Source organism: Capsicum annuum, unplaced genomic scaffold (genome assembly GCF_002878395.1).
Source record: "Capsicum annuum cultivar UCD-10X-F1 unplaced genomic scaffold, UCD10Xv1.1 ctg4906, whole genome shotgun sequence".
NCBI classification, from domain to species: Eukaryota; Viridiplantae; Streptophyta; class Magnoliopsida; order Solanales; family Solanaceae; genus Capsicum; species Capsicum annuum.
The window spans coordinates 396,457-419,810 of NW_025856816.1; the positions used below are offsets into that span (position 1 = coordinate 396,457).

At 32.9% G+C, this 23,354-nt stretch overlaps 1 protein-coding gene across 1 annotated transcript; it reads right to left on the reverse strand.

Moving 5' to 3' along the window:
* Positions 1-426: 426 nt before the first annotated feature.
* LOC107857317 (disease resistance protein At4g27190-like) lies at positions 427-10,703 on the reverse strand. Its single transcript, XM_047403868.1, is given in 4 exon segments — positions 427-589; positions 1,719-3,607; positions 3,610-4,159; positions 10,067-10,703. Coding segments are annotated over 3 exon segments (2,943 nt in total). The 5' UTR covers positions 10,598-10,703; the 3' UTR covers positions 427-589; positions 1,719-1,745.
* Positions 10,704-23,354: the final 12,651 nt, after the last annotated feature.

Sequence of the window (23,354 nt, forward strand, 5' to 3'; positions counted from 1 at the left end):
TAGTTTTATCGATAAGTGAGTGTGTATGTTAGTTAGTTAGAGGTGACAGCTGTCACTATACAACTGTCACAAGGAGCCAAATATGTCTATAAATACAATGTAGTAGCAGCTCAATGTAATCAACAAAATTCAGTTATTAGAATCCTTCTTCTTTGCGTCTTAGCTCGTATAGAAGATTAACGCTATGTTCCTTAAAAACAACAAAAAGGCAAAGAGTTGTCTTTTGACTTTGCGTGATCTGCTGTAACCTGCAGGCAATCGAAAATGTTTTTTCTTCCCTGATTGGAACTATAGCTCATAATTATGGAAAATAAAAAATGTTTAAGCACCGACGGAATGCCAGTTTATTACAAATAAACAAGATGGTCACACAACACAACAGAAAGATGAAATTACTCAAATGTACAATCAAGCAATCGAAATATCGAAATCAGAAAGCACAAATAGTACAGACAAGGAACAATTATTGGTAGGAAAAACCTATGATATCTGACGGGAAATACATCATAGCAAACTCGATCGATTAACTATAGCTCAAAATTGTGTCTCTTTGGTTTGGGAAGCTCTTTCCTTTGCTTTCTTCAGTTCCCTGAATGAAGCAATAAAAACTCAAGCTCAATACACTTGTTAACATTTGAATGATAAACCAGTTAAGCTAGTATTATTAACAATATTAATTTGGTTCTAGAGGGTATATTCTGAGGATGTGTTTGTTCTGACAGAAAGTGCTTTTCAGAAATCACATATTTTCTGGTATTTGATTGTCAGAATAGAAAATATTTTCACAATTATCCCTAAGTCGTAACTTCATATCTTCAACAATGTTTAAGCATTATTGTCAATCTTTACTACTTACTCCCTCGATCTCAATTTATATGGCACTTTTCGTGTTCTGATAGTCACATGAATTTTTCATATCCAATTCAAAATCAAAATTAAATAGTCTAACTCTAGAAATCTGAAAGGTATAACATATATAAATTGGGACGGAGGGAGTAAAAATCTCAACAAAATAGTATCCACATTGCTAGTATTTTCATTGATCTTTAACCCAAAATATTAAAATTCAGAACATCTTTATTTGTAAAGCATATGATTAGAGATAAAGCTAAGAGGGGGTCTAAAACCTTATAGTTATAGAAATGATCAGTCCGGTCTATTGTAAATCAAAGAACTTTTTTGCTTAGTAGACTCATCAAAATAATATGATTATGTAGAATGGTCTTCTAATGTGTGAAGCCAACTAGTAAATTAAGGGCATATTTGGAGCAACTATTGAATGGTAAGGGCAAATATGAGTCAAACTATTAACCAAGAGTATATTTACTCAATTTCGAATACTTTAAGAGTATATTTGAACCTTTTCCATAAAATTTATGTCATCACTTTCAAACATCTCAAATTAAAATATTCTCCATTTCAAAACTACCCTTTTCTTTTAGCTACAAAATTTTGGAACTTCGGTCATATCTAAAAGTCACACCTTGTTGGGTTGGTCAAAAGTTTACAAAATATTTTCTCTAGAAAAATAAGTTCATTAAAAATGAGTAAGAAGCACACTTATTTTCTTAGAAAACACTTTCCATGTCATACCAAACACACCATATGTGTTCGTCTTTCTTGTAAAATAATTTGAGCATTTAATCCAAACACTAAAGCTATATAGGTGAAATAATCAACTATAAATTGAGAAATTTAAAAGTTAATCGGCATATCACCTGAAATGCAAGGGGAAGTTGATCCTTCTACCAGTAGGATTCTGTGAAACAATGCTCTAAATTTGACTTGAAGTTGTGGTCGTCCCACTCCAATTGGCTCCACCATTCTGGTTTTCCCCTTATTACTTTGATGTGGTTGGAGGTTCGAATAGAGTGCGGCAACTTCCTTATTTCATTGCAATTGATCACCTTAAGTTCCTCGAGGTGTTCCCACATACTCTGCGGCTCCCCCAAAGTTCCTAAGTTTGGTAAGTATCTCAACACTAACTTCCTAATTTTTGGAATTTGAGTTGAGCTGCTGCATTGCACAAACAACTCTACCAGCTCTTCACAATAGCTAATTTTAATTTCTTCCAAGTGGTTGGGTACAGAAAAAGTTCCACCAACGTTGAAAAGACATGTTAAACTATCACAAATATTTATATCCAGTTGGCGTAATTTAGAAAATCTTACATGACCAAAATCAGAAACACTCTGTAAGTTATCTACACAAACGAGGCTGAGATGTTCCAGATTTAGCAAATGGTCAATCTGTCCTATTCCTTCTTCTGCTGGTCCGAAATCAGATGAACAACTCTCTATGTGTAGTGATTTTAATCCATCAAAACTGTTGTACGCAAACAACTTCCTGAGACCCATGAATTCTTCCAAATACAAATGTGAAGCAAACTGCATCATGCCCAAGAGCTCTCTGTTGCTGAAAATTTCACACTTGGAGACAATTATCTCCTTTCTTGACTTGTTGAATGGTATATAAAGTGAAGTTTTCCAGACTTCAATACGAAATCGTTTCAATTTGGTCATCCAGGTGTGGTCTCTATTGAAAATTATTGAGCAACCCAATCTAATGAAAAGAGAAGTCACATTGTGTAGAGATGTTATCTCATGAAAAGAAGTTGGTCCAAGCGAAGCCCCCATATTTAACATTTCAATGCTAGACAATTTGAGGAAAAATCCTTGGCCGATGCTGCTCTCCAAATCAGATGCAGGCATATTCAATAGCCTCATATTTGACAATTTTTCCACTCCTTGCGGCAGACAGCATAACCTTGTATTATCACAATCAAGCAATTGCAAATTGCAAAGATCACCAATAGGTGGTAACTCTTTCAACCAACGACAATGTTGCAGTATTAGAGAATGCAACTGATATAAACTACTGATGGAAGAAGGCAATACGCTAATACCAGTTCCACTCAGGTTCAGAACTCTTAGGGATGGAAATGCCAAGAAAAAATCATGGGGCATCTTCTCAAGGTGTTCATTGTCTTGCAAAAGTAGCGATGTTGTCTCTGGGCATTTTGTGAAGCAATCAGGTAGACGTTCAATTCTGTTACTTGCTAAAGATATTCTCTTGACAGAAGCTGATACTTTAATATGTGATATATCTGTCAACCCAATTCCAGCTTGAAAAATAGAAGTGTGTTCATCCCCAAAGGAATTAGCTATCCATTTAGCAACATCACGAACCACGTCATGCATCTTCACGAAATCCGTCTCATGCATTTCTAGCAAGCAGGCATCTATTAGACTCCTAATCATTGTGATTCCCCTGTTGTAGGCTTCTTCATATGTGTCATGTTCATCGAGGATCCCCTCAGTCCACCAACAATTTATGAGATCATCTGTTGGAATATCCCCCGGATATAAGGAGCTATACAAGAAACAACTTTGAATGTCGCCTCTCTTTTTGTTGCCATGTTTGCTTCTTTTCTCTGAGGGTAGTTCAATATCCCGAGATTCTAAAGAATCAAAACTCGACTTGATGACCATATAGACCTTTTTCTCAACATCTTTGTTATGAGGTTCGGACATTCTAAGTGATTTCAAAGCATCTTCCCAGAGCTCGACCCTTGTATTCCCTCTCATAGATGTTGCAATAACAGTGTTGCTAAAGGCAAACCACCACACTCTCTGACAATTTCCTTTGCCAATGGTTGAATATGCTCCAGATTTACATCATCCCCAACATTTTTGACAAACAATTGCCAAGATTCATCCTCCTCCAATGTGGAAACATTCACTTCGGTGTATGGTCTCGTTTTCATTTGCCTACAATCATCCAAAAACCGAGTAGTTAAAATTATCTTGCTTCTTGTGGAATCTTTATGTTGGGGCACACCTACATGATCCAAGTCTATAGCTTCCCAAACATCATCCAATATGAGAAGGAAACTCTTTTCTTGCTTGAGCCTTAGATAGATTTTGCTGGCAATGCTTATTACACTTCCCTCATTATCTATCTTTAAGTTTAATCTGCTGGCAATTTGTGCTTGAATCTTTCTTATCTCTATTGGAGGTTTGGGCACTGTAACCCATATCACAACACTAAAACACAGTTTAAAACTTGATTCATCAATCTTTAGGAGCTCATTGTTCAGATTCTTCACCAATGTTGTCTTTTCAACTCCTCCTGTACCCCACACACCAATGATGGATACCTAAAAGGATTCAAATACCCAAAAAATTAATTTACCCACAAGTGAAAGAAGTAACAATTGTCATATACGTCATCATATTATCGTCATATATCAATCATATCATATTATATATTATAAAGACATAATACATAACTATGCTCTTTCACTTAGCTTTAGGTTGTATTTATGTCCTTCAACTTTGGGTATGCACAAATAGACAATTCAACTTATATAAAGTTGAGCAAGTAGGCATACGCTTCCTTCGTGGCATCTACATGATAATTTTACTGAATTGCCACGTAGATGCCACATAGGTTCAATTCACATAAGATTGTCATTGTAAAACAATCCTTAGATATTTGTGTAACTATAAATCATTTCACCAATGATAAAAGAGAAATTTTAAAGCTAAATTATTTCTAATTATTGTAAGGTGATATGGAGGGAGAATATGTTTTTTGACTAGGTTAAAGGTTCATCCTACTTTGACACGCAAATATTTCGTATCATAGTTGTTTCAATCCTAAATAAATTGTTAATTTGTCTCCAACTGGTAAAGTTTTGGCATTTATTCCTTAGAGATATCCTCCTTTCACACGTTTTCTCCATTTGTTTTCCATATGAATTTACTATACTCAATATTTTCTTTATATTTTTTAATTTCCATTCATCTATATTACTGATATTTCTAATCACAACTTTTGTTGAACTTGGGATTCTTTTGTGCAGGTATAATTAAGTAGTGATGCTAATTTTTCTTAGATACAACAACATATTTAGTGAATTTTTACCTAGTGGGGTTAGGAGAGGGTAAAATATACGTAGTCCATACCACAATCTCCGAAGAAGTAGGCTGTTTCTAATAGAATCCCGGCTCAAGACACAAAGACAAGTAAATAAGGTCATAATAAAAATGAGACAAGATGAAATAACAGAAATAAGGCACCCACAAAGTAATACTACACACTAACAAACCATAAACACCCACCTTCCCAAGCGACCTAGCTAGAGACTTCAGCCTATGTGCAAAGTCCTACAACTACTAGCAAGGCTACCCCAAGCACACTTAACTATTGGCTAAGACTCACCCAGACGCACTAGCCCTAAACTAATTAGTTTCTCCTTGCTTTCCTATCTAAAGTCATGTCTAATTACCTCTTTTCAATATTTGATTAGCCTATGTGTGCTGTACTATGTGTGTGTGTGATATCTCATGACTTGAGCCGGGGGTCTTTCGGAAACAGCCTTTCTACTTCATCAGAGGTAGAGGTATGGACTGCGTACATCTTACCCCCCAGACCCCACTAAGTGGGAATACACTGGGTTTGTTGTTGTTGTTGTTGTTGATTAGCCTATCTCTACCCCGCCTGAAGCCATCCAAAGCTAACCACTCACACCACAGAACTGGGACATCCATGCCCCTCCTCATTACATGTGCAAACCATCTCAACCTTACTTCCCACAACTTCATCTTCATGCATTAGTTTTTCAAGTGGTAAATTTGTGATCTCTAATGTGCAATGAGATGTTTTTATGTAAGATTTTTTCTTAATAAAAGGGATAAAAATAAAGAAAAGTTGATGATCCATTGTAAGTTTGTTATTAATTCTTTTGATTTATGAGGAAACATTTTACCGCAAATCTGAATTGGTTCATATATATGCAGGGCCGGCTTAACATCTAGGTCGCTAAAGCAATGGCTAAGTGTACTAGAAAAATTGGGGCTCCATTTTTAAAAAAAGAAATATGTACTTATAGATACTTATTAAAAAATATATATTTATTTATAATTTTAAAAAAAAATCTGAAAAGAAAGTAAAATAGTTTAATATGGGAAAGTTAGATTTTAGGGGAATGAAATGAATGTTTGGGAATAATTTCTTATGGGAAATAAAATTTGGTTATTATCTCCTAATAATATGGCCAAGTTGTTAATCACCTTATATTCATCTTTTCTATAAATTCTACTCTTTCTTTAATTATTTTTATCTTCAATAATGAGTGTTCTCTCTCTGTCTCTCTAATCTCCGCCTCTCTCACTTGCAAAGCTTACTAACTGTTGAGTTACTACTGTTACTTGCTTACAATTATCAAATCACAAGAATTACTTTTTGGCGTCTTCTCCAAAATTGTAAGAATTGCAACAAGTAATTAAGAGAGGGCAACACCATTTTCCAAGTTTTATCCATTGAAAAGGAATTATTAGAACAAATTGATTATAAAAATAAAATTAATGACTTTGCATCTAAAAAGCTAGAAAAGTAAATTATATATATAAAACGATCTTTCATTTAGGAGGGAATGTAGTTATGTTGGGATTAATTTTGCTAGGATAAGTTATGATAGGATAAGTTATACTGGAATTATTTTTTATTGAGTGTTTGATTTGTTGTTTTCAAAATAATATGTATGGTATAATTTCTAAGAATAAAGTAATTGATTACCAAAATACCCCATCTTATTTAACTTCTTTTTTTGTTTATATATATTTCTTTTCAAGCTTTAAATATTTATTCTTAAAAATAAAATTTTCATCTTATTTAGCTTAATTTTTTTGTGTGTGCATTTTCATGATTATATCGTATGTATTTTAAAAATAAAACTTTCATCTTATTTAGCTTTAATTCTTTTTCATGTGTCTTCCCATGATTATGCCGTGTGTGTTTAAAAAAAAAATCTTACTACATCTTATTTAGTTTGAAATAAAAACTTCCAGCTTAAGTTTATTAAAGTAAAAGAAGATTTGCCGTTTATGTCACTTCATTTAAACACATATTACTCATATAATATAGAATATTAAAATTCATTTTAATTGATATATACAATTTCAATTAATAAGAGGTTAATTTTTCTTAGTCATATATTTTCGTCATTCCAAAATAAGATATTTCAGTCTTTTGAATTTGTCATAATAACGTGTTTTAGATAATCAAGTAGATATCAATAATCTTTTTTCAATTTCAAAAGCAATAATTAGAGATGATGAAAAAGATTGGAGAAATGTGTTTGTAATGGATTTGGGGTATTTTTGTCATTTTATAATTTATCCTGGATAAATTAAGGTGGCATAACTTATACCACCAAATATGTGGTATAACTTTTCCCAGGATTATTATTAGTCCCTGGACAAGTTATCCCAAGTATTACCAAACCAAACGATGTATTAAAAAGTTTATTTCGAGACTATTATTTTATCCCGAGATAATTTGTCTTAGTACCTCACACCAAACGGTCCCTAAACTATTTAAAGTCTCTCTTAAAGATTTGATTTTAGGCCCCTAATTTCTTCGAGAAAGCCCTGTATATAACTATATATGCAATAATATATGTATGTAGCATAATGTAAATAAAAAATATTAAACAAATCTTAAAACTAATCTTTCACTCCTAACAATCTAATCTTGATTCATCTTTCGTATCCCTTTTTTAATTAGTTATATTTACTCATTTTTATTTAATTGAAGAATTAAATGAGGTTGTTTAATAATAATATATTATTGTCTTATATCTAGGTATATTAGAAGTCACATTTTTATATGTCTAAAGCAGTAATAAATTTGCAATAGCTAAAGAGGGGTTTCTTCTTATTCTTTTTATATGCACCTATGTATCTTTTTTTAATATCAAATTTTATATGTTAAATTCTGATTCCTTCTTTTTTTTTTTTTAGTTTACACATATTTTGAAATAATCATTCCGAGATAATCGTGCAATATACGTGTTCATAGACTAATTATACCAAAAATGAGAAGCAACAAAATTAAAAGTTAAATCAAAATAAACTTAAATTGTTGATGAACAGTATTACCCTTGATGTATTAAGTAATCTTTTCATTACTTATAAGTTTTAATAGTCTAAAAGTCACTACTATTACTACAATCTTTCAACCTTCCACTTGTGATGAGAAGCCCAAAACTCACTATCATAACTATCCAAATCTTTCATAGTTTTGATAATGCTGAAAAAAAGAATTTTAAAAGTCAATACACACACATTAGTATGAATATCTCTCATGTTTCTTTTTTTTTTTCCCTCCTTCCACTGATTTCTCATTTGCATCTCAATTTTCATTGTGTTTATGGGTTATAATTTTGTTTTGCAATACAATCTTCATAACCTCTTCTCTTTTAAGTCACTTCTTCTTCTATGTTATCTTCAATTTCAAGTACTTGAAGAAGCATGACAATTGGTAGCTCATTTTATAATATTCTTAGGTTAGATCGTTGTATTAATATTTTCAAACGTGATATTGTATTTTTCTTTTTATGCGCTGCAATAATTACTATACAATCATCTCCCTATTTTCTAATTTTGTTTAATGTTAACATTTTTTAATCAAAACAAGATTTAGACGACTTCTGACTGCATTTGAGTTGATCATGACGCAGGGACGGTTCAAGCTTACTAGTGGCCTATAGTTGAAATCAAACAGAGGCTTTAATTTTATTTTATTTTTAACAAAGCTTTTTTCAAAAAATTTAATTTTTAAAATTATATGATTCTTAATAATATAATCAATGCTTTAATCTTTCTTTATATAATACTTAGATATATCAACCTTTTCTAATAATTCTTTTCTTTCATATAAAAATTTATTTTTTTCTGTAAATAATATTTAATATTTTTCTAATATTACTATTATATATAAGAGAGGATCTTGATTTTGGTAGTCCTCACAAAGAATTTTTTGGTATTTCAATTTTTTTGTGAAAGAAAATTATTACAAATGGCTATTAATAGTGTCTTTTTATTACATATTTTCATTTTCACTCTTATTCTTTTTGTTAAAACTATTCCACTTGAATTTTTATAATTGGCTTTTTCTTGACACTTGTTAGATGATATATATATAAGATTTATTATTATTAAAAAAATGAGGCTCACACAAATTGAGGCTCTAAAGTGGTCGTCTTTTTCTTAATGAAGTGGAGCCGCCCCTGTCATGACGGTATTCAACATATGTATCAATTTAGTTTTTATTTTTTTATGAATAATAGTTAATTTTATGAGATAAATATTTTAATTATATGCATATATTTAAATATAAATTTGAGTATGTATTTATCTTTAAATGAAAGCACCACCTGTAGTAATGTAGCATCAAGTTGGCAAGATTTTCTGACCTTAACTTACAAGTTGTTACTCTTTTATTTTTTTTAAAAATATGTTTTGATTTTTCCTTTATATCATAGAAAAAGTTCAAATAATATATGCACTGTTTAAAATTTATTATTTCCAATACAAAAGTTGATTTTATATATTTTGTTGTTGGACTGCTAGACTAAGTCAACCGAAATTATGTCATTGAATAAAGTTAGTGAACTGGAAAGCAACTTAAGAATAAATTGGCTATTAGAGGATAGCTAAATCCGAAGAAACTTACATTTTGTGTTAAAATTATAACTTTTTTGTTATTTATATACTAGACTACATAATTTTAATTAGGTGAAATTTCCCACAAATCATTGACATCATATATTCATAATTTGAATATTTTATTTCTGAAAATTAATTGTCACGATATAAGGTTTCAACATGAAGCTCTAGCAGTTTGTTGCCCTAAAAGTTTTTAGGAAAAAAAATGGAGTTGAAAGATAAGGTTTCTACGAAAAAACTATTTGGTCATATTGTGGTACATGTATTTGTGGTTGAATTTCTTTTTATGAAAAATGACATTTATCACACATATAAAGTCAAGTTGGTTCACTTGATCAAGTTCAGGCACGCAGTCCCAACTTGACTACAAAATGGATCGTGACGTTAATATCCACTTAACTTCCTTAAGAAAAGAGGTAATAGCAAAAGCATTTTTACTATTGACAAAACCATTTTGACTATAAAATCTAATTTGATAGGAATTAATGAAATTAGCAACTATCAATTCGTAACATATATAGAATTGAGTCTTGGATAAAGTCCAACATTACTTCATCATCTTCTAATAGTCGTAGGAGTTTGCTAAGATTCCTTATTGTTGTTGACTGTCCTTCTATTGATGATCCCGGGATGAACTCAACTTTTTTCATCTGGTAATTTTCTATCACCAAATTGAATCCAAAGTTTTTCCCTACCTCTATAAGCCTGCAAAGTTGATCTCGTATGACCCGTGCTTGAGTGGAGACTTCCGAGCGGAGGCTACATTTTGGACAACATTTATACACAATCTTCTTCGCCGCTGCAATGCTTTCTTGCATAGACTTCCATTCTTTCTCCAGCTCGCAAACATCTTCGATCCATTTGATAACATTTGGTTTTGGTTTATAACCTTCTTCCTCAGCTCTTTCCACCTTTCCTTTGATATCATCTCTAAACTTTGTTAGCTTCGCCATTTCCTCCCTTAAATTTTCAATTTTTGATGAGAAACAGACAGTATTTTCAATCTTCGGATAGATGCAGGTAGATACAAACTTTCCCACCTCAACAACAATGCCACCTACAACATTTACAAGTATTTCCATTGAACAATTCTTGAGATAAAGAAAAAAAGAATGTTTCTGATCAGAATGTTAATGATGCTCTCAAAGAAAAGGTAAAAAGAAGGCAAATAGAATAAGTAAAATTCAAGGCAAATACAATTACTTTAATAGACAAAAGCAAACATATAGCAATACTTTATTCTTAGAGACAAAAGTGGAGAAATGACTTTTCCCATTTTGTAATATATGCCTCCTCTCATAAAAAATGCTTGTGTTTTTGTTTTTCTTAAGTAACACAAGAATCAGTTTGATCCATCTTAACTTCATAAACATAATTGTCTTTATTCTTTTGTTCTGTTACAGAACAAAAGTTGTATCATATCAGATGGTCTAACAAAGGATTCTATTAAGTATACCAAAGGTGGTTCAGTTAAACCCCTTCATCGAAAAGTTACAATATTCAAATAAGCTAATGACTAATATCATATATATGGTCATTTTCTGCAATGGATATGTGGCATGTAATAACAAAGTTAATGATTATCCTATGTTGATGAAGAAATTGTCTTGTGTATAAGTAATCTGAAGAAACGTATAGGATATAAACTCTGTAAAGTTTTTCTCCCTCAGTGGCATTTTTTTTTTCCTTGAATCCTTGCTACTCTTGCACTTTAGGTCTTTAGTCTAGAACACGAGCTTTTTGATAATAGTCACAACCAACAACTATTAACTCTTTACTTGTTCGTAGGTGGGGACTGCAAACCTGATTTCTGAGTGAACATTCTGTGGTAACAATCAAACTACGATAAGAGAATCTAACTATGGAAATCAAGATAAAAGATAAATTGATAAGGATAGATCGACACAAAGAAGATAACAAAAGCGAAACCAAAGGATACTTCAAACCCTAAGACCTCCTTGTTGATTACCAACAAGCACTTAACGCTTACGTTGACTGTAATGGAATCGAAGACCCCTTACAACCACCATTTCTAAACAAATATCAACATTGGCTTTTCCAAACACTCAAAATATTCTCTAAAAGAGTTTCATCTTAATCAATTTCCAAAAACTAACTAAGGAAATAAGCTAGCTCCTAAGTATTTATAGTTTAGGCGAGTTATTACACATTTAGGGTCCAAAAGTGACCTAATGACAAGAAAAGGCCCACTAGAGGCTGTTTTGACCTGCTCTTGAAATGCTAGAGTAGATCAAAAGGCGGATCCAAAGTACCTCGGGAGCATATCTCTTCTAAGGGGCTTTCGATCCCCATTTCCACTCCTTCGACCTTGTCAAAGTTCTTTGACTCTCTTTAATAATAATCTTCATCCATGTGACATCTTTTAGTAGCATTAAGGAGTCGTCAAGCACCTCGAGCATCATACGTATCCCATCCAAAGGTCCGGAGGTAATTTGGCTTGTATCATCCTCCCTTTTTTGAAAAGGATTTGACCTCGAATCCAAACCTTGAAAAATCAAAGGAAGCACAAGAAACACAACATCATCATAACATGAGGGTTAGAATTAGTACAAATAATCATAGCATCATGCCAATGTTTCACACACTTAAGATATTACCAAGGATACCTTATTTTAATCATAAAAGCTTATTGAAAAGGATACAAAGGAATTGGCTATGACAAATATTAAGATATAAGGAAACCACAAAGGTCATAATGTCCTCAACAAGCCAAGAAGGTGAGACTACATTCATCTTAGGAGCCATAAGACATAATTGATTCATTATCTCTTCAAGAGACCACGCTAATGTGGTACCATCAATGGTTCAAAAATCCACAGGGATTTTTCGGAGCCAAAGATGTGAATGAACCACATAGCATTATCACTCAACCAAGTGGACCAACCAACAAGCTTCCTACCTCCACATGAAATAATCCCAAGACTAGCATGGATATCATCATAGTCAAAGAGGTAGTATAGAAAGGAATCAAGTATACAAGAATCACTCAAGGTGCTATTATCTATAAAAAAAAAGCCATTTAGCTCAAAAAAATTGGTACATAATGCACAGAAGGATGGAATCAAATCATTTAACCACATGTAACTTTTTCCTTTCAAACAACTTTTCTTAAGAAAGGGGCCACCAATTGTAAACAAGTCACAAAGAAGGGTGTCACATTCATGGAATTCATCCAAAGTTTTATCTAGAGGTAACTCTCTCCTTGACCTACAAGTAGTGAAACTTTGGTCAAGAAAGGAAACACACAATGTTGAACTCTCTTGGATCTTTTCTTTATTTTCCTTCTTTAATGAATGCTCATCTTTGTTGGAAATACCTCTCATGCACAACTTGGGTCTATCAATTGGATTACATATCCCTAATAAAGACTTTCCATCATAGTGAAGGGTTCTAACATCCTCATTCAAACTTTGCTTTTCATCTAGACCAAGCATCAAGTTGGGTGTATGGAACTTACTACATCTCATTAGGTCACCGGGGTCACATGGAAGAATTAGCCAAGAACATGGGTCATAGCAATACTCACTTTCCCCAAAGGTGACATTTTCACCATTAAGTTTACCTTTTACATGACCATTGATAATTTCATAAGCAAAGAGAGGGTAGAGAAAGGTGTCACAAAATTTAACTTTAGCGAAGGTGTTCTCATGCATATACTCATTATCGAATTCAAGATCATCACCATGAATATTCTCATCAATAGTGGCACACAAAGAAGAATGAACAGTTTTCAAACAAGTAATACCTTTTCTTTCAAGGGGTGAATCCTCAAGTAGACACGAACCACCGCGAACATCAAATGAGTCATCACTCAAGTCATCACAAGAATCAAGCAATTCATCCTTATAATTATCAAACAAGGGTGTTGTGTAGTATAAAGGATCACAACCATAATTATTTTCATAAGAACAATGACTAATTGGGTTTCTCAAACATTTAAGTAAATCAAAGTTATCATCACTCAATTGATCATTCCTTTCCAAAACTTCACTTTCCTTTGGCATAAGACTACTCTCATCTTCAAAGAAGAGATTTCCATCCTTAGGAGGAATGTTGTCATACCATAGTGGGTTGTTATATTGGATATAGCCCTCAAGATGAGCTACATCATTAATGCTATCCACATTACTAGGTAATCCACGAAGAATAATTTCATCATCTTCAAACAAGATATTATTCTTAAGAGAGAAGGATATATCCATGAAAAGGATTTAGAACATGCAAGTTCACTCTCTTAAAGACAACCATCAAATGTCAAAGATATTTCAAACACATGGTTATCCCTATGAGCCAAACAAGCAATAGGAGCCTCACTAAAAGTCATGCTCAAAGGGTCTCTCCTATTTACTTGACTAATATTTTCAATATCATCACTTACTTGAGGTTCATTAATCACATCACTAACATCCTTAAGTGGTACGCTAGTTCTGTAAACAAGTTGATCAATACAACTTTCTTAAGACAATGTACCACCATTATCGAATTGGCTTCAACACTATGTGGACTTAAATTGATCTTACAAGAAGAGTCAATTTAGTCATTAATAGGGAGAACTAGTGTATCCACACTCTCAAGGGATACATCATCAATAAGAGGTAAAGAATCATGATACTCACATATAGGCAAGCTGCTACTCACACTCAATGGGCTACTAGTCATACAATCATCATTCATATGTACTAAAGTGCAGGAGTTGGCTATGTTACCTTGAAGCTCTTGAGAATATTCTTCTTTACCTTGAGGTGAAGGTCCTTCATAAGCTTTGGGAGCATATAAGATTGCCTTTATCAAATCCTTAAAGTGAATCTTCACTTTGGTACTTGTTCTGTTCTGCTTGCCATGTTGGTACCTATACACATGTCCTTACTAAGAGAAGTACAAACAAAATTTGATTGAGTTGGTGGAAACCCCTTCACTTCACGCCTCTCAACCTCTTATTTTTTTATTCTTCGATTGATCCATTCACTCTCTTACTCCTCTCAATCTTTTGTCTGTCATTTTCATTAGGCTTGGAGTAAATGGTCATTTTTTCTTAAACTTTGGGAAAGGTAGGTAGAAAGAGATGATTACCCCATTGGTCCATTACAATCTTAGGCTAATTTTGTGCATTTTGAACGTTATGCAAACCAATTGGCACCAAAAAATAAGTGTCCAAATTCCAAGGGGAATATGTCACACCATACCTCCTCATAGTACCCATCTCGGGTAAAGGAAATGTTCATGCTCTCAAAGACTTTCAAGAAGTATGGGAAATTCATGAACACTCAAGGTATCCCTATATAGTCAACCATAGGAGGAGTTATGTTATTTGCATGACACCAATCATCAAGGATAAGAATGTATCTCAGAACTCCACATATTTCCATCCATCTTAAGCAAGCTTGTCTTCTTGGATCACTATTATAAAGCTTTGTGTATCCCTTCAACACATAGATTGACCTCATGAACTCTTACACACCCCATGTTGGATTGGGATTTCTTGAAAGTTCCCACCATCCCAATGGTGAACCTTAAATGCGCCTAAGGGTATATGTGGCTTGTTCGACCTCGCTCATGATATAATCCTTGAAGATCATCTCGCATTGCCATTCCCAATCAAGTTAAACTTCCAGATCCCACTCTTCTTTAAAGATGGATTGAGTAGGCGGACCATGACTCCTACCATACCCTCTATATGTACCTTGGCTCCCCTTTTCACGTGTTTGGGCACTAGGATAAGAAGAATAAGATGTAGTGCCACTAGGCCTTGGGGATGCACACTCTTTTATTCCTATGGGGCGACCTCTACTATAGTTAGTATAACCATTTACATCAATTCTATCTCAGTAAGAAATACCACAAGATGAGAAATATGAAACTTCACAATCCGCACATAGATTCTCACTGTGACTCTTACAAGATGAACGCTACTAGAAAATATTAAATTTCTGACGGCTAGTGTAGTAGGAAAGTGGTCGAAAATTAAGGTAGTTCCGAGTACTTTTCGACTGCTTGAAGGTAGTCGGAATATAGCTTGTCGGAAAAATATTTTCGACTACTGTAGTCGGAAATTTCCGACTACTTTAGTCGAAAACGTAGTCAGATATTTAATAAATATTTATTTTATAATTATAAATATTTCGACTTCTACAGTCGAAAATTTAATACACAATTATATAAAAATTATAAATATTCCAACTATAGTATTCAAAAATTTAATAAATAATTATTTAATAATTTTAATTATTCTGACTCCTGTAGTCGAAAATTAATAAATAATTATTTAATAATTATAATTGTTCCGACTATTATAGTCGGGCAATTAATAAATAAATATTTAAGAATTATAATTATTTCGACTACTGCAGTCAAAAATTTAATAAATAAATATTTAATAACTATAATTATTTCGACTACTGTAGTAAAAAATTTAATAAATATTTATTTAATAATTATAATTATTCCAACCACTATAGTCGGAGATTTAATAAATAATTAATTAATAATTATTATTATTCTGACCACTGTAGTTGAAAAATTAGTAAATAATTATTTAATAATTATTATTATTTAATAAATATTTATTTAATAATTATTATATTACAGTAGCTTACACTGCTTTCAGATTATAAACGACATAACTAATGTATTTTTCACAACAGGATCAAAAATGACAAAAATTAATAAATACGACCACTTTAAACCATTCAAAACAAACATCAAATCAAATAGTTTAAATATCTAAATGTCACAACCAAAAACAAGAACAATAACTACATTCTAATTATCATCAGATTCATTATCTTCCTCGTCATGAAATACTTGCGGCATGTGCTTCTTAACCAACTCCTTCAATTTATCAAATTTAGCAAACTTAGCATTATTAGCTGCACATTTCTATGTCAATTCCACAATTTACTTTTTCATCGCTTCCATTTCTTCCATAGTTTCCAAAGTAGAAGAGGAACTGGGAAACAACGAAGGACTACTCAAGAATTGGAAATCCCGTGTCCCGTAGGTTCTACCTTTCTTTGGACCACCTACCATAGTTGTCCACATATTATTCAGCTCTGTAGGTGATGGTTGGAACATGGTACCATCCTTTGAAGTAGGTTGGGTTTGACACCACTATTCTATGCTTTTTTGAAATTCTTCCTGAAAGAAAAATTATTTATCAGTATGTAAACAAACAAAGTTGAGTAATAATAAAACAATGTATGTAAAAGTTATTATCTTACATATGCATTCTTAGCACGCGTTTTGACCCAAACTCCTCTTGTACCATCCTTGTTTTTCTTCCTATGCATCTCTTCGTACACATCAATAAAAGGGCGCTCTTTTTCCCCATTTTCATATTCCTACAAAATTTTAGAAAAAAAGATAATGCAAGTATGAAGACAAGTTCGGGAGTCCATGAATATAACACAAAAAAATATGAAATATGAATGATAGTCAAAGTATGGAAAAACATACATTATATGCTATGCATTTTATGCAATCCTTAGATGAAATTAGGCCCTGTTTGAAATAAGTTCTAGCTGTAGTACTAGCACAATGTAGTATGGTGATCGTGATCTTCTGGGGCAATGGTTGGGTTATATCCATCTCAATCAATACTCGAGTAAATCAATTTTTACCCAAAGTTGGACTTCAGCTTTAACGAGACAATGCCAAAAAATTTAAGCAATAATAAAAAAAATATTATATTTAAACTAACAATACAAAACAATAGATATACGTTTCAGATTTCTAGTTCCATTTCAAGATACAACTTTTAATGTCTTGTCTCTCCTCGCCCAAATTTTAGAGTATGATCCATAAATTAGTGGTGGTCCTACTTTGTTGTTGTTCCTTGGGGCCATACCCGTCTTGTATTTGAAATGTCAAGATTATCTCAGTGGCCTTCCAAGTTGAGTCAGAGTTTAATAAAGAATTACTCTTCCCTAATCCCATGCTAGCTTGTGCTTCCTTTTGGCCCTGTTGCTAGTATGTCTGATTAGTAATGCCACCATTACTGGTTTCCAGGCAATCAAATTTTTATTTACTTTTTCTCTTTGTTCCAACTTAATTTTTGTCGTTCTCATGAGGAAACATTGATTACATAGGTTATGAGAACGTATCTATTGGCACCTACAATGTAGCCCTGAATGATAACTATTGGCACCTACAAGCACGAAAAGAGGAGAACTTAAGGATAGTTAAGATTGAGAAAGAAAGAAAGATTTGTCAGGGCTAGCAGGGGTACCAGACCTGCAGGACTCTATTGATTTATAACAGTTGAAATGGTTAGCTAGACTCTAGGCTTCTTACAGCCATCCCTTAGTCAGGGAGTTTAATTCTTTCTATGACTCCTCTGTATATCTATTTACACCTAGGGGGAGTAAGGTCATAGAGTATGTTGAGTATAGATGATAGAGGTTGGATGCAGAAAATAGATCTTTCTAAAACCATCAGGCAGTGTGATATAAGATCAAGTTCACAACAAAAGAAACAAGCAAAAATAAGAGCAACAAGATGTCAACAATGCTAGTGAATCGAAATAGTCCATACATAGCTTCACTAGACTTCAAGATGAACAACAACAAGAGAAAGAAGATGTCCACAATGCTAGTGAATTGAAATAGGCCACACACGGCTTCACTAGACTTCAAGATAAATAACAACAAGAGCAAGAAGATGTCAACAATGCTAGTGAATCGAAATAGGCCACACACGGCTTCAACAGACTTCAAGATGAACAACAACAAGAAGATAACAATAATAGTGAATCAAAAGATCCCTACACGGCTTCACTATGTCATGTTTAGAACATTTAACTAAACTGAACAAATTGGAAATTTAAGCTAACATTATCAGTCTTCGTCGCTGGGTAGCGAAACTCATGGAACCTCTAGTGTGCAACGAGCCACCTGTTTGAGATGTTCTATTTGCCTTTGCCTATTCCCTCTTTGCTTTATATTCAGAAGTATCCTATTTTTCCAAGAACTGAACCCACACATTAGTATTCAGCCAACCAGGTTTTTCCAAGTTCCTCCGAGCCTTATACAAGTGTTCTTTGATCCGTTGAGCTGCTTTGAACTTGAAAATGTATTGTATTTCATTATCATGACAAGAATTCCAAGCACACTTTGTCTGCAAAATAGTTTAATAGTTGTAAATTCATCATAGATAACATACTGAAATTGTAAATTCTTTGATTTTGATTATACCACAAACTAATTCCACATAAGCACTCTGATATCGAGTCGAATCTCGTTCCAACTACCCCACGGCTCCGTGTAAAATGGTTTAATTGATTCTATAACCATATGTCTGCCGCTATATGTGGGAATGAACTTGCAATAAAATTATATTAAATTATATTGACCTGCGGGAAGATTATCAGGTCCTTTCTTACCTTTCTTACGTCGTCCATTACCATTAACCACCTGCAAAAAAAACCACAAAATGGATTTAGTCTATGTTATGCTGCCCAGATATGTTTCTTAGATCAAATGAAAAATAAGGTTGTGAACTCATTAGCTGTATATAAGGCTGTGGTATAAAAACAGGAATGATTAAGGTTTGTCTATTCAACTTCTACTAAAAAAACAAATGGTAGGGTTGGATCCCACTGTAGTGATATATTACAAATACAAAAAAATTCTAGCACAAATGATTGTTTCAAGTAATTCATTTTCACCCTGTACAGAAGGAGTAAGCAATCTGATTCCATATGATGTAGATAGAACAAGCATACAGATAACTTAGAATGCACTGATCCTTCATACAATGGATGACTAGCTTCCTTTAACTGTTCATAAAAGTGCTTAGCCTCATCATTTGGTTCATTTTGAGCCCCTGAGTGTGTCCCAAAAGCATCCTTGACCATCTCACTATATCGTGAACTTTCAATATTATTCTCTCTTATTAGACTTTCAACATAATTTTGAAAAGAAAAAATTATTAGCAGCACTACTCTCTCCATGAGCCGTCCACATAATATAATTCAACATAAAACCTTTCCTATAAAGATGTAATGTAACAACATCTGGACTCAATAACTTGCAATACTTGCAATTCTAACAAGGACACCTAACCGTCCCTTTAATAAGAAAATCATTAAGTGTCATTGCTTTAGCAATAAATCCAGCTACCCCATATTTATATTCCTCCCTCAACCCCACACAGTTAGGATAAAGTCTATTATACATCCATGTACGATCTTCATTTTCCATCTACACAAGAATAACAACAATAATAATAGATAAGAGAAATAAAAACAAGAGAAACAAAACAATAACAGGTTTGTTTAGATATGCTACTACGCAGTGGACACAAGAAGAAAACCAAGAGATTCAATACAGTAGAGTAAAGTAGCCAGCAACGAACCTTTAGTATGTGTCTCTACAATGATATCATTACAATTGGTTCAACACCATCATGCGATGGATGAGGAAATATTGGATGTAACAAAATGAAAGTAACCTACGAATACACCTATGTCCAAAGTTTATTAATATCTCATAATATGTCCAAACAAAAGAAAAACACTCATCTAGTATCTGCCTACTGTATATGCCTAATATTGTCAAAAGGTCAAAATAACTTTTAACACCATTTTCTTAAAATCAACCTATTTATTCAAACAATCAAGCACTATCAGAATTGATAGGCATATGCATAGACCTTAGGTGTGATATCTGAAGTAATATGCTTATTCTTGGAAACATACAGAGAAACTTTATTTTCTTTTGTTCTGCCTATATTCAAACCCTTTTAAGCTTGTTATGCATCACATAACCAGTAAAACTAAAGACAACCAGAAAGACATGGATAAAATAGATGAACTTTCGAGTTCTACATTTCTGGACCTGTTGATTCGAAAGGGAGTAATGGAATGCAAAGTCAAACAGGGAATAAGTCATAAAACAGATAACTAGCAGTAGAATCTCCCAAACCTGTTGATAAGAAAGGGGATGAATAACTGCACACTGACTTCCAAGCAGTAGTCAGGAGTAATGGAATGCAAATCCTAGACCTGAAGGAAGCACAAGCAGGTGAGTCATATAGATAGCTCGATGACATCTCGATATTGATGCCAATGGTATTCTTTTTATCACGGCTACTGATAAGGGTACAGGAAAAAAGTAGGAAAATCCCCTTTTTAAACTAGAGGAAGTACTAATTCTCACATATTCATATCTAATAGTAGAGGCCAAATTTTATATACAAAAATTAAAGTCGTATTCAGTGATTAATATGCATTGATCTGTACAATAGCTTGCATAGTGATATAACAAGAAACTATAGAAATATCAAATAAGTAATACCAATAGGTTTGAATCAAACAAATCATTAGTTTATCATCTATGTGTATAACCGACTATATACTTTAAACATAGAAATCATCTATCTCTAGCATGGATTTGAACGTAGAAAGCATAATGCTAGTTACTATATTCCCTTACTGATCAAGTTTTTTTGGAACCCCAAAATTCCAGTACCTAAAACCGCAACAGGAGCACCAAAAAGTAAATCAACATGCTGAATGTAACAATGCTAAACAACAAAAATAGGTGGCTGAAAGCAGTGAAAAACAGCAGCAAAAGTATGAAAAATCAGCTTCAAAGGGAGGGTAAAAAGGTGGCTCAACATGACACAACAATGCCAAATAATCATCAAAGTAATCATGCAAGTCCATCACTTGAAAACCAAGGGCAGGAGCAATGAAAAATGCAGAACCGAAGAGGTAAAAAGAATAACCAACAACATCAACCACAACAACAATAACAACAAAAAGTGTATAAACAAAAAGCTCTACAGGCACCTCAATATGCCAACAAAAATCAGTTCGATATGCTTGAGAAGCCCTAAATACTAGGTATTGACTTGAATGAAATCCAACCCCCTAACCCCACTGGTACTGCTGAATCTGATGGCTTAAAGAGTGGGAAGGAATTGGTGAATTCTTGTCAAACCCTCCTATTTCTGATGATGATGTAGAGGAAAGGAAAGGGTGTCATGTGGAAGTGTTGGAAAAAAAGGAAGGGGTCAACCATCATGCTTCTAATGAAGTGGTTACAGTTGCTGAAAATTTGCAGCCACCAGTAACTACTACTGTTGAAGCTAATAACTTGACCCAGGAAAAGAATGACAAGTTGGTTGCTTCTTCTTCTTCGATTGTAGAGTTGGACTCTACCACTAAAAATAAAAAGTAAGCAATTCAAAAAAAAAAAAAATCAACAAGCAAAAAAATAAATAAGAAGAAAGACAGGGCAATGAAAAAACAAAAAAAGTTCAAAGGGCAAAAAAAGTTTGATTTGCTTGTAGAACACTATGATGAACTTTTTACTGAATTGCCAAAGTCTACTAGTAAGCCGCCAAGTTCAAAGGATGTTTGTAGGAGAACAAGGTGGCTCCACTAGTAGAAGAAGATGAACAATATCAGGACCACTTTTCGAAATCGCCAAAGTCCACTAGTAAGCCATCTAGTTTAAAGGAAGTTAGTACTGAGAACAAGATGGCTTATCAAATGGATGATGATGAATATCAAGTGGTACAGTCGGAGGATGAAGAAGATGAATATCAAGTGATTCACTAGGAAGATGAAGAAGATCTTGACAACCTTTTGATAGAGGGAGAGTGTCAAGAACTTCTCAAATCCATTCATCTTACAGGTAACACAGATTTTCATCAGGAAAGGAAAGAAGTGACAAATAAATAGGGACTGTCATCGAGAGGTTTTCACCAAATAAAAGGCTTCAACTACATAGCGGCGATCAGTACAATCAGGCCTCTTAAAGTCACATAGCAGTCGAGGTAGATGAAGCATATCACATGTTAGGTAGCTTAATTTCACCACTATATATCGCGTTGTATCATTTTGGAGGTAGCCATTTTATCCTTAATGAGAAAGGGAACGTACATATGCAGAAACACTACATATGCAGCTTATTTCCTTGAATCTTCGATATAAGTAGATCATGATTTACAAAAACAAACCCCAAAACAACAATCTTACAGAAATGCAGGTCACTATATACATTAATACACTAAAAAAATTCCCAAAACTATAAGTAAATTTCTTGCAAGTCCGTCCACTTTTTACCCCGAATCAGTGAAATTGACCATTGCCGTTACCACTTTTTGTGAGAGACGCAACCTTCACGACCAATTTTTGAGAGAGACGCAGAGAGAAGAGATTCGAGAGAGAGAGAGAACTGCCTTCCCTAACTTAGAGAGAGAAGAAGTGAGAGAGTGAATTGGGAAAGCTGTGTGTTTAGTGTTTATTAAATGTGAATTTTCGACTATTTCAGTCGGGTAGAAAATTAATATGTTTAATTATTTAATTTTTCGACTACTTCAGACCGTTAGATATTTAATATAATTAAATTATAAATTTAAATCAATTATTTATAAGATTTCTGACTACAATGGTCGAAAATATTTAATTATTTAATTTTTATTTTTGACCACTGTAGCCGAAATAATTTTATTATATTTAATTATTTAATATTTTCGACTACAGTGGTCGAAAATATATATTTAATAATTTTTTAAATAATTATTTAATTTCATATAAGGGTCTAATTATATATTAAGTAATATATTTATTTAATTATTTATATTTCCGACTATAGTAGTCGGAAATACATATTTAATTATTTATTTAAATAATTATTTAATTTCCATGTAGTCCGATTATACATATACTAATATATTCATTTAATTATTTTTATTTTCAACTACAACAGTCAGAAATATATATTATAATTTATTTTACTTATTTTTAAAATTCCATTTAAGGGACTGATTATACATTTAGTAATATATTTATTTAATTATTTACATTTACCA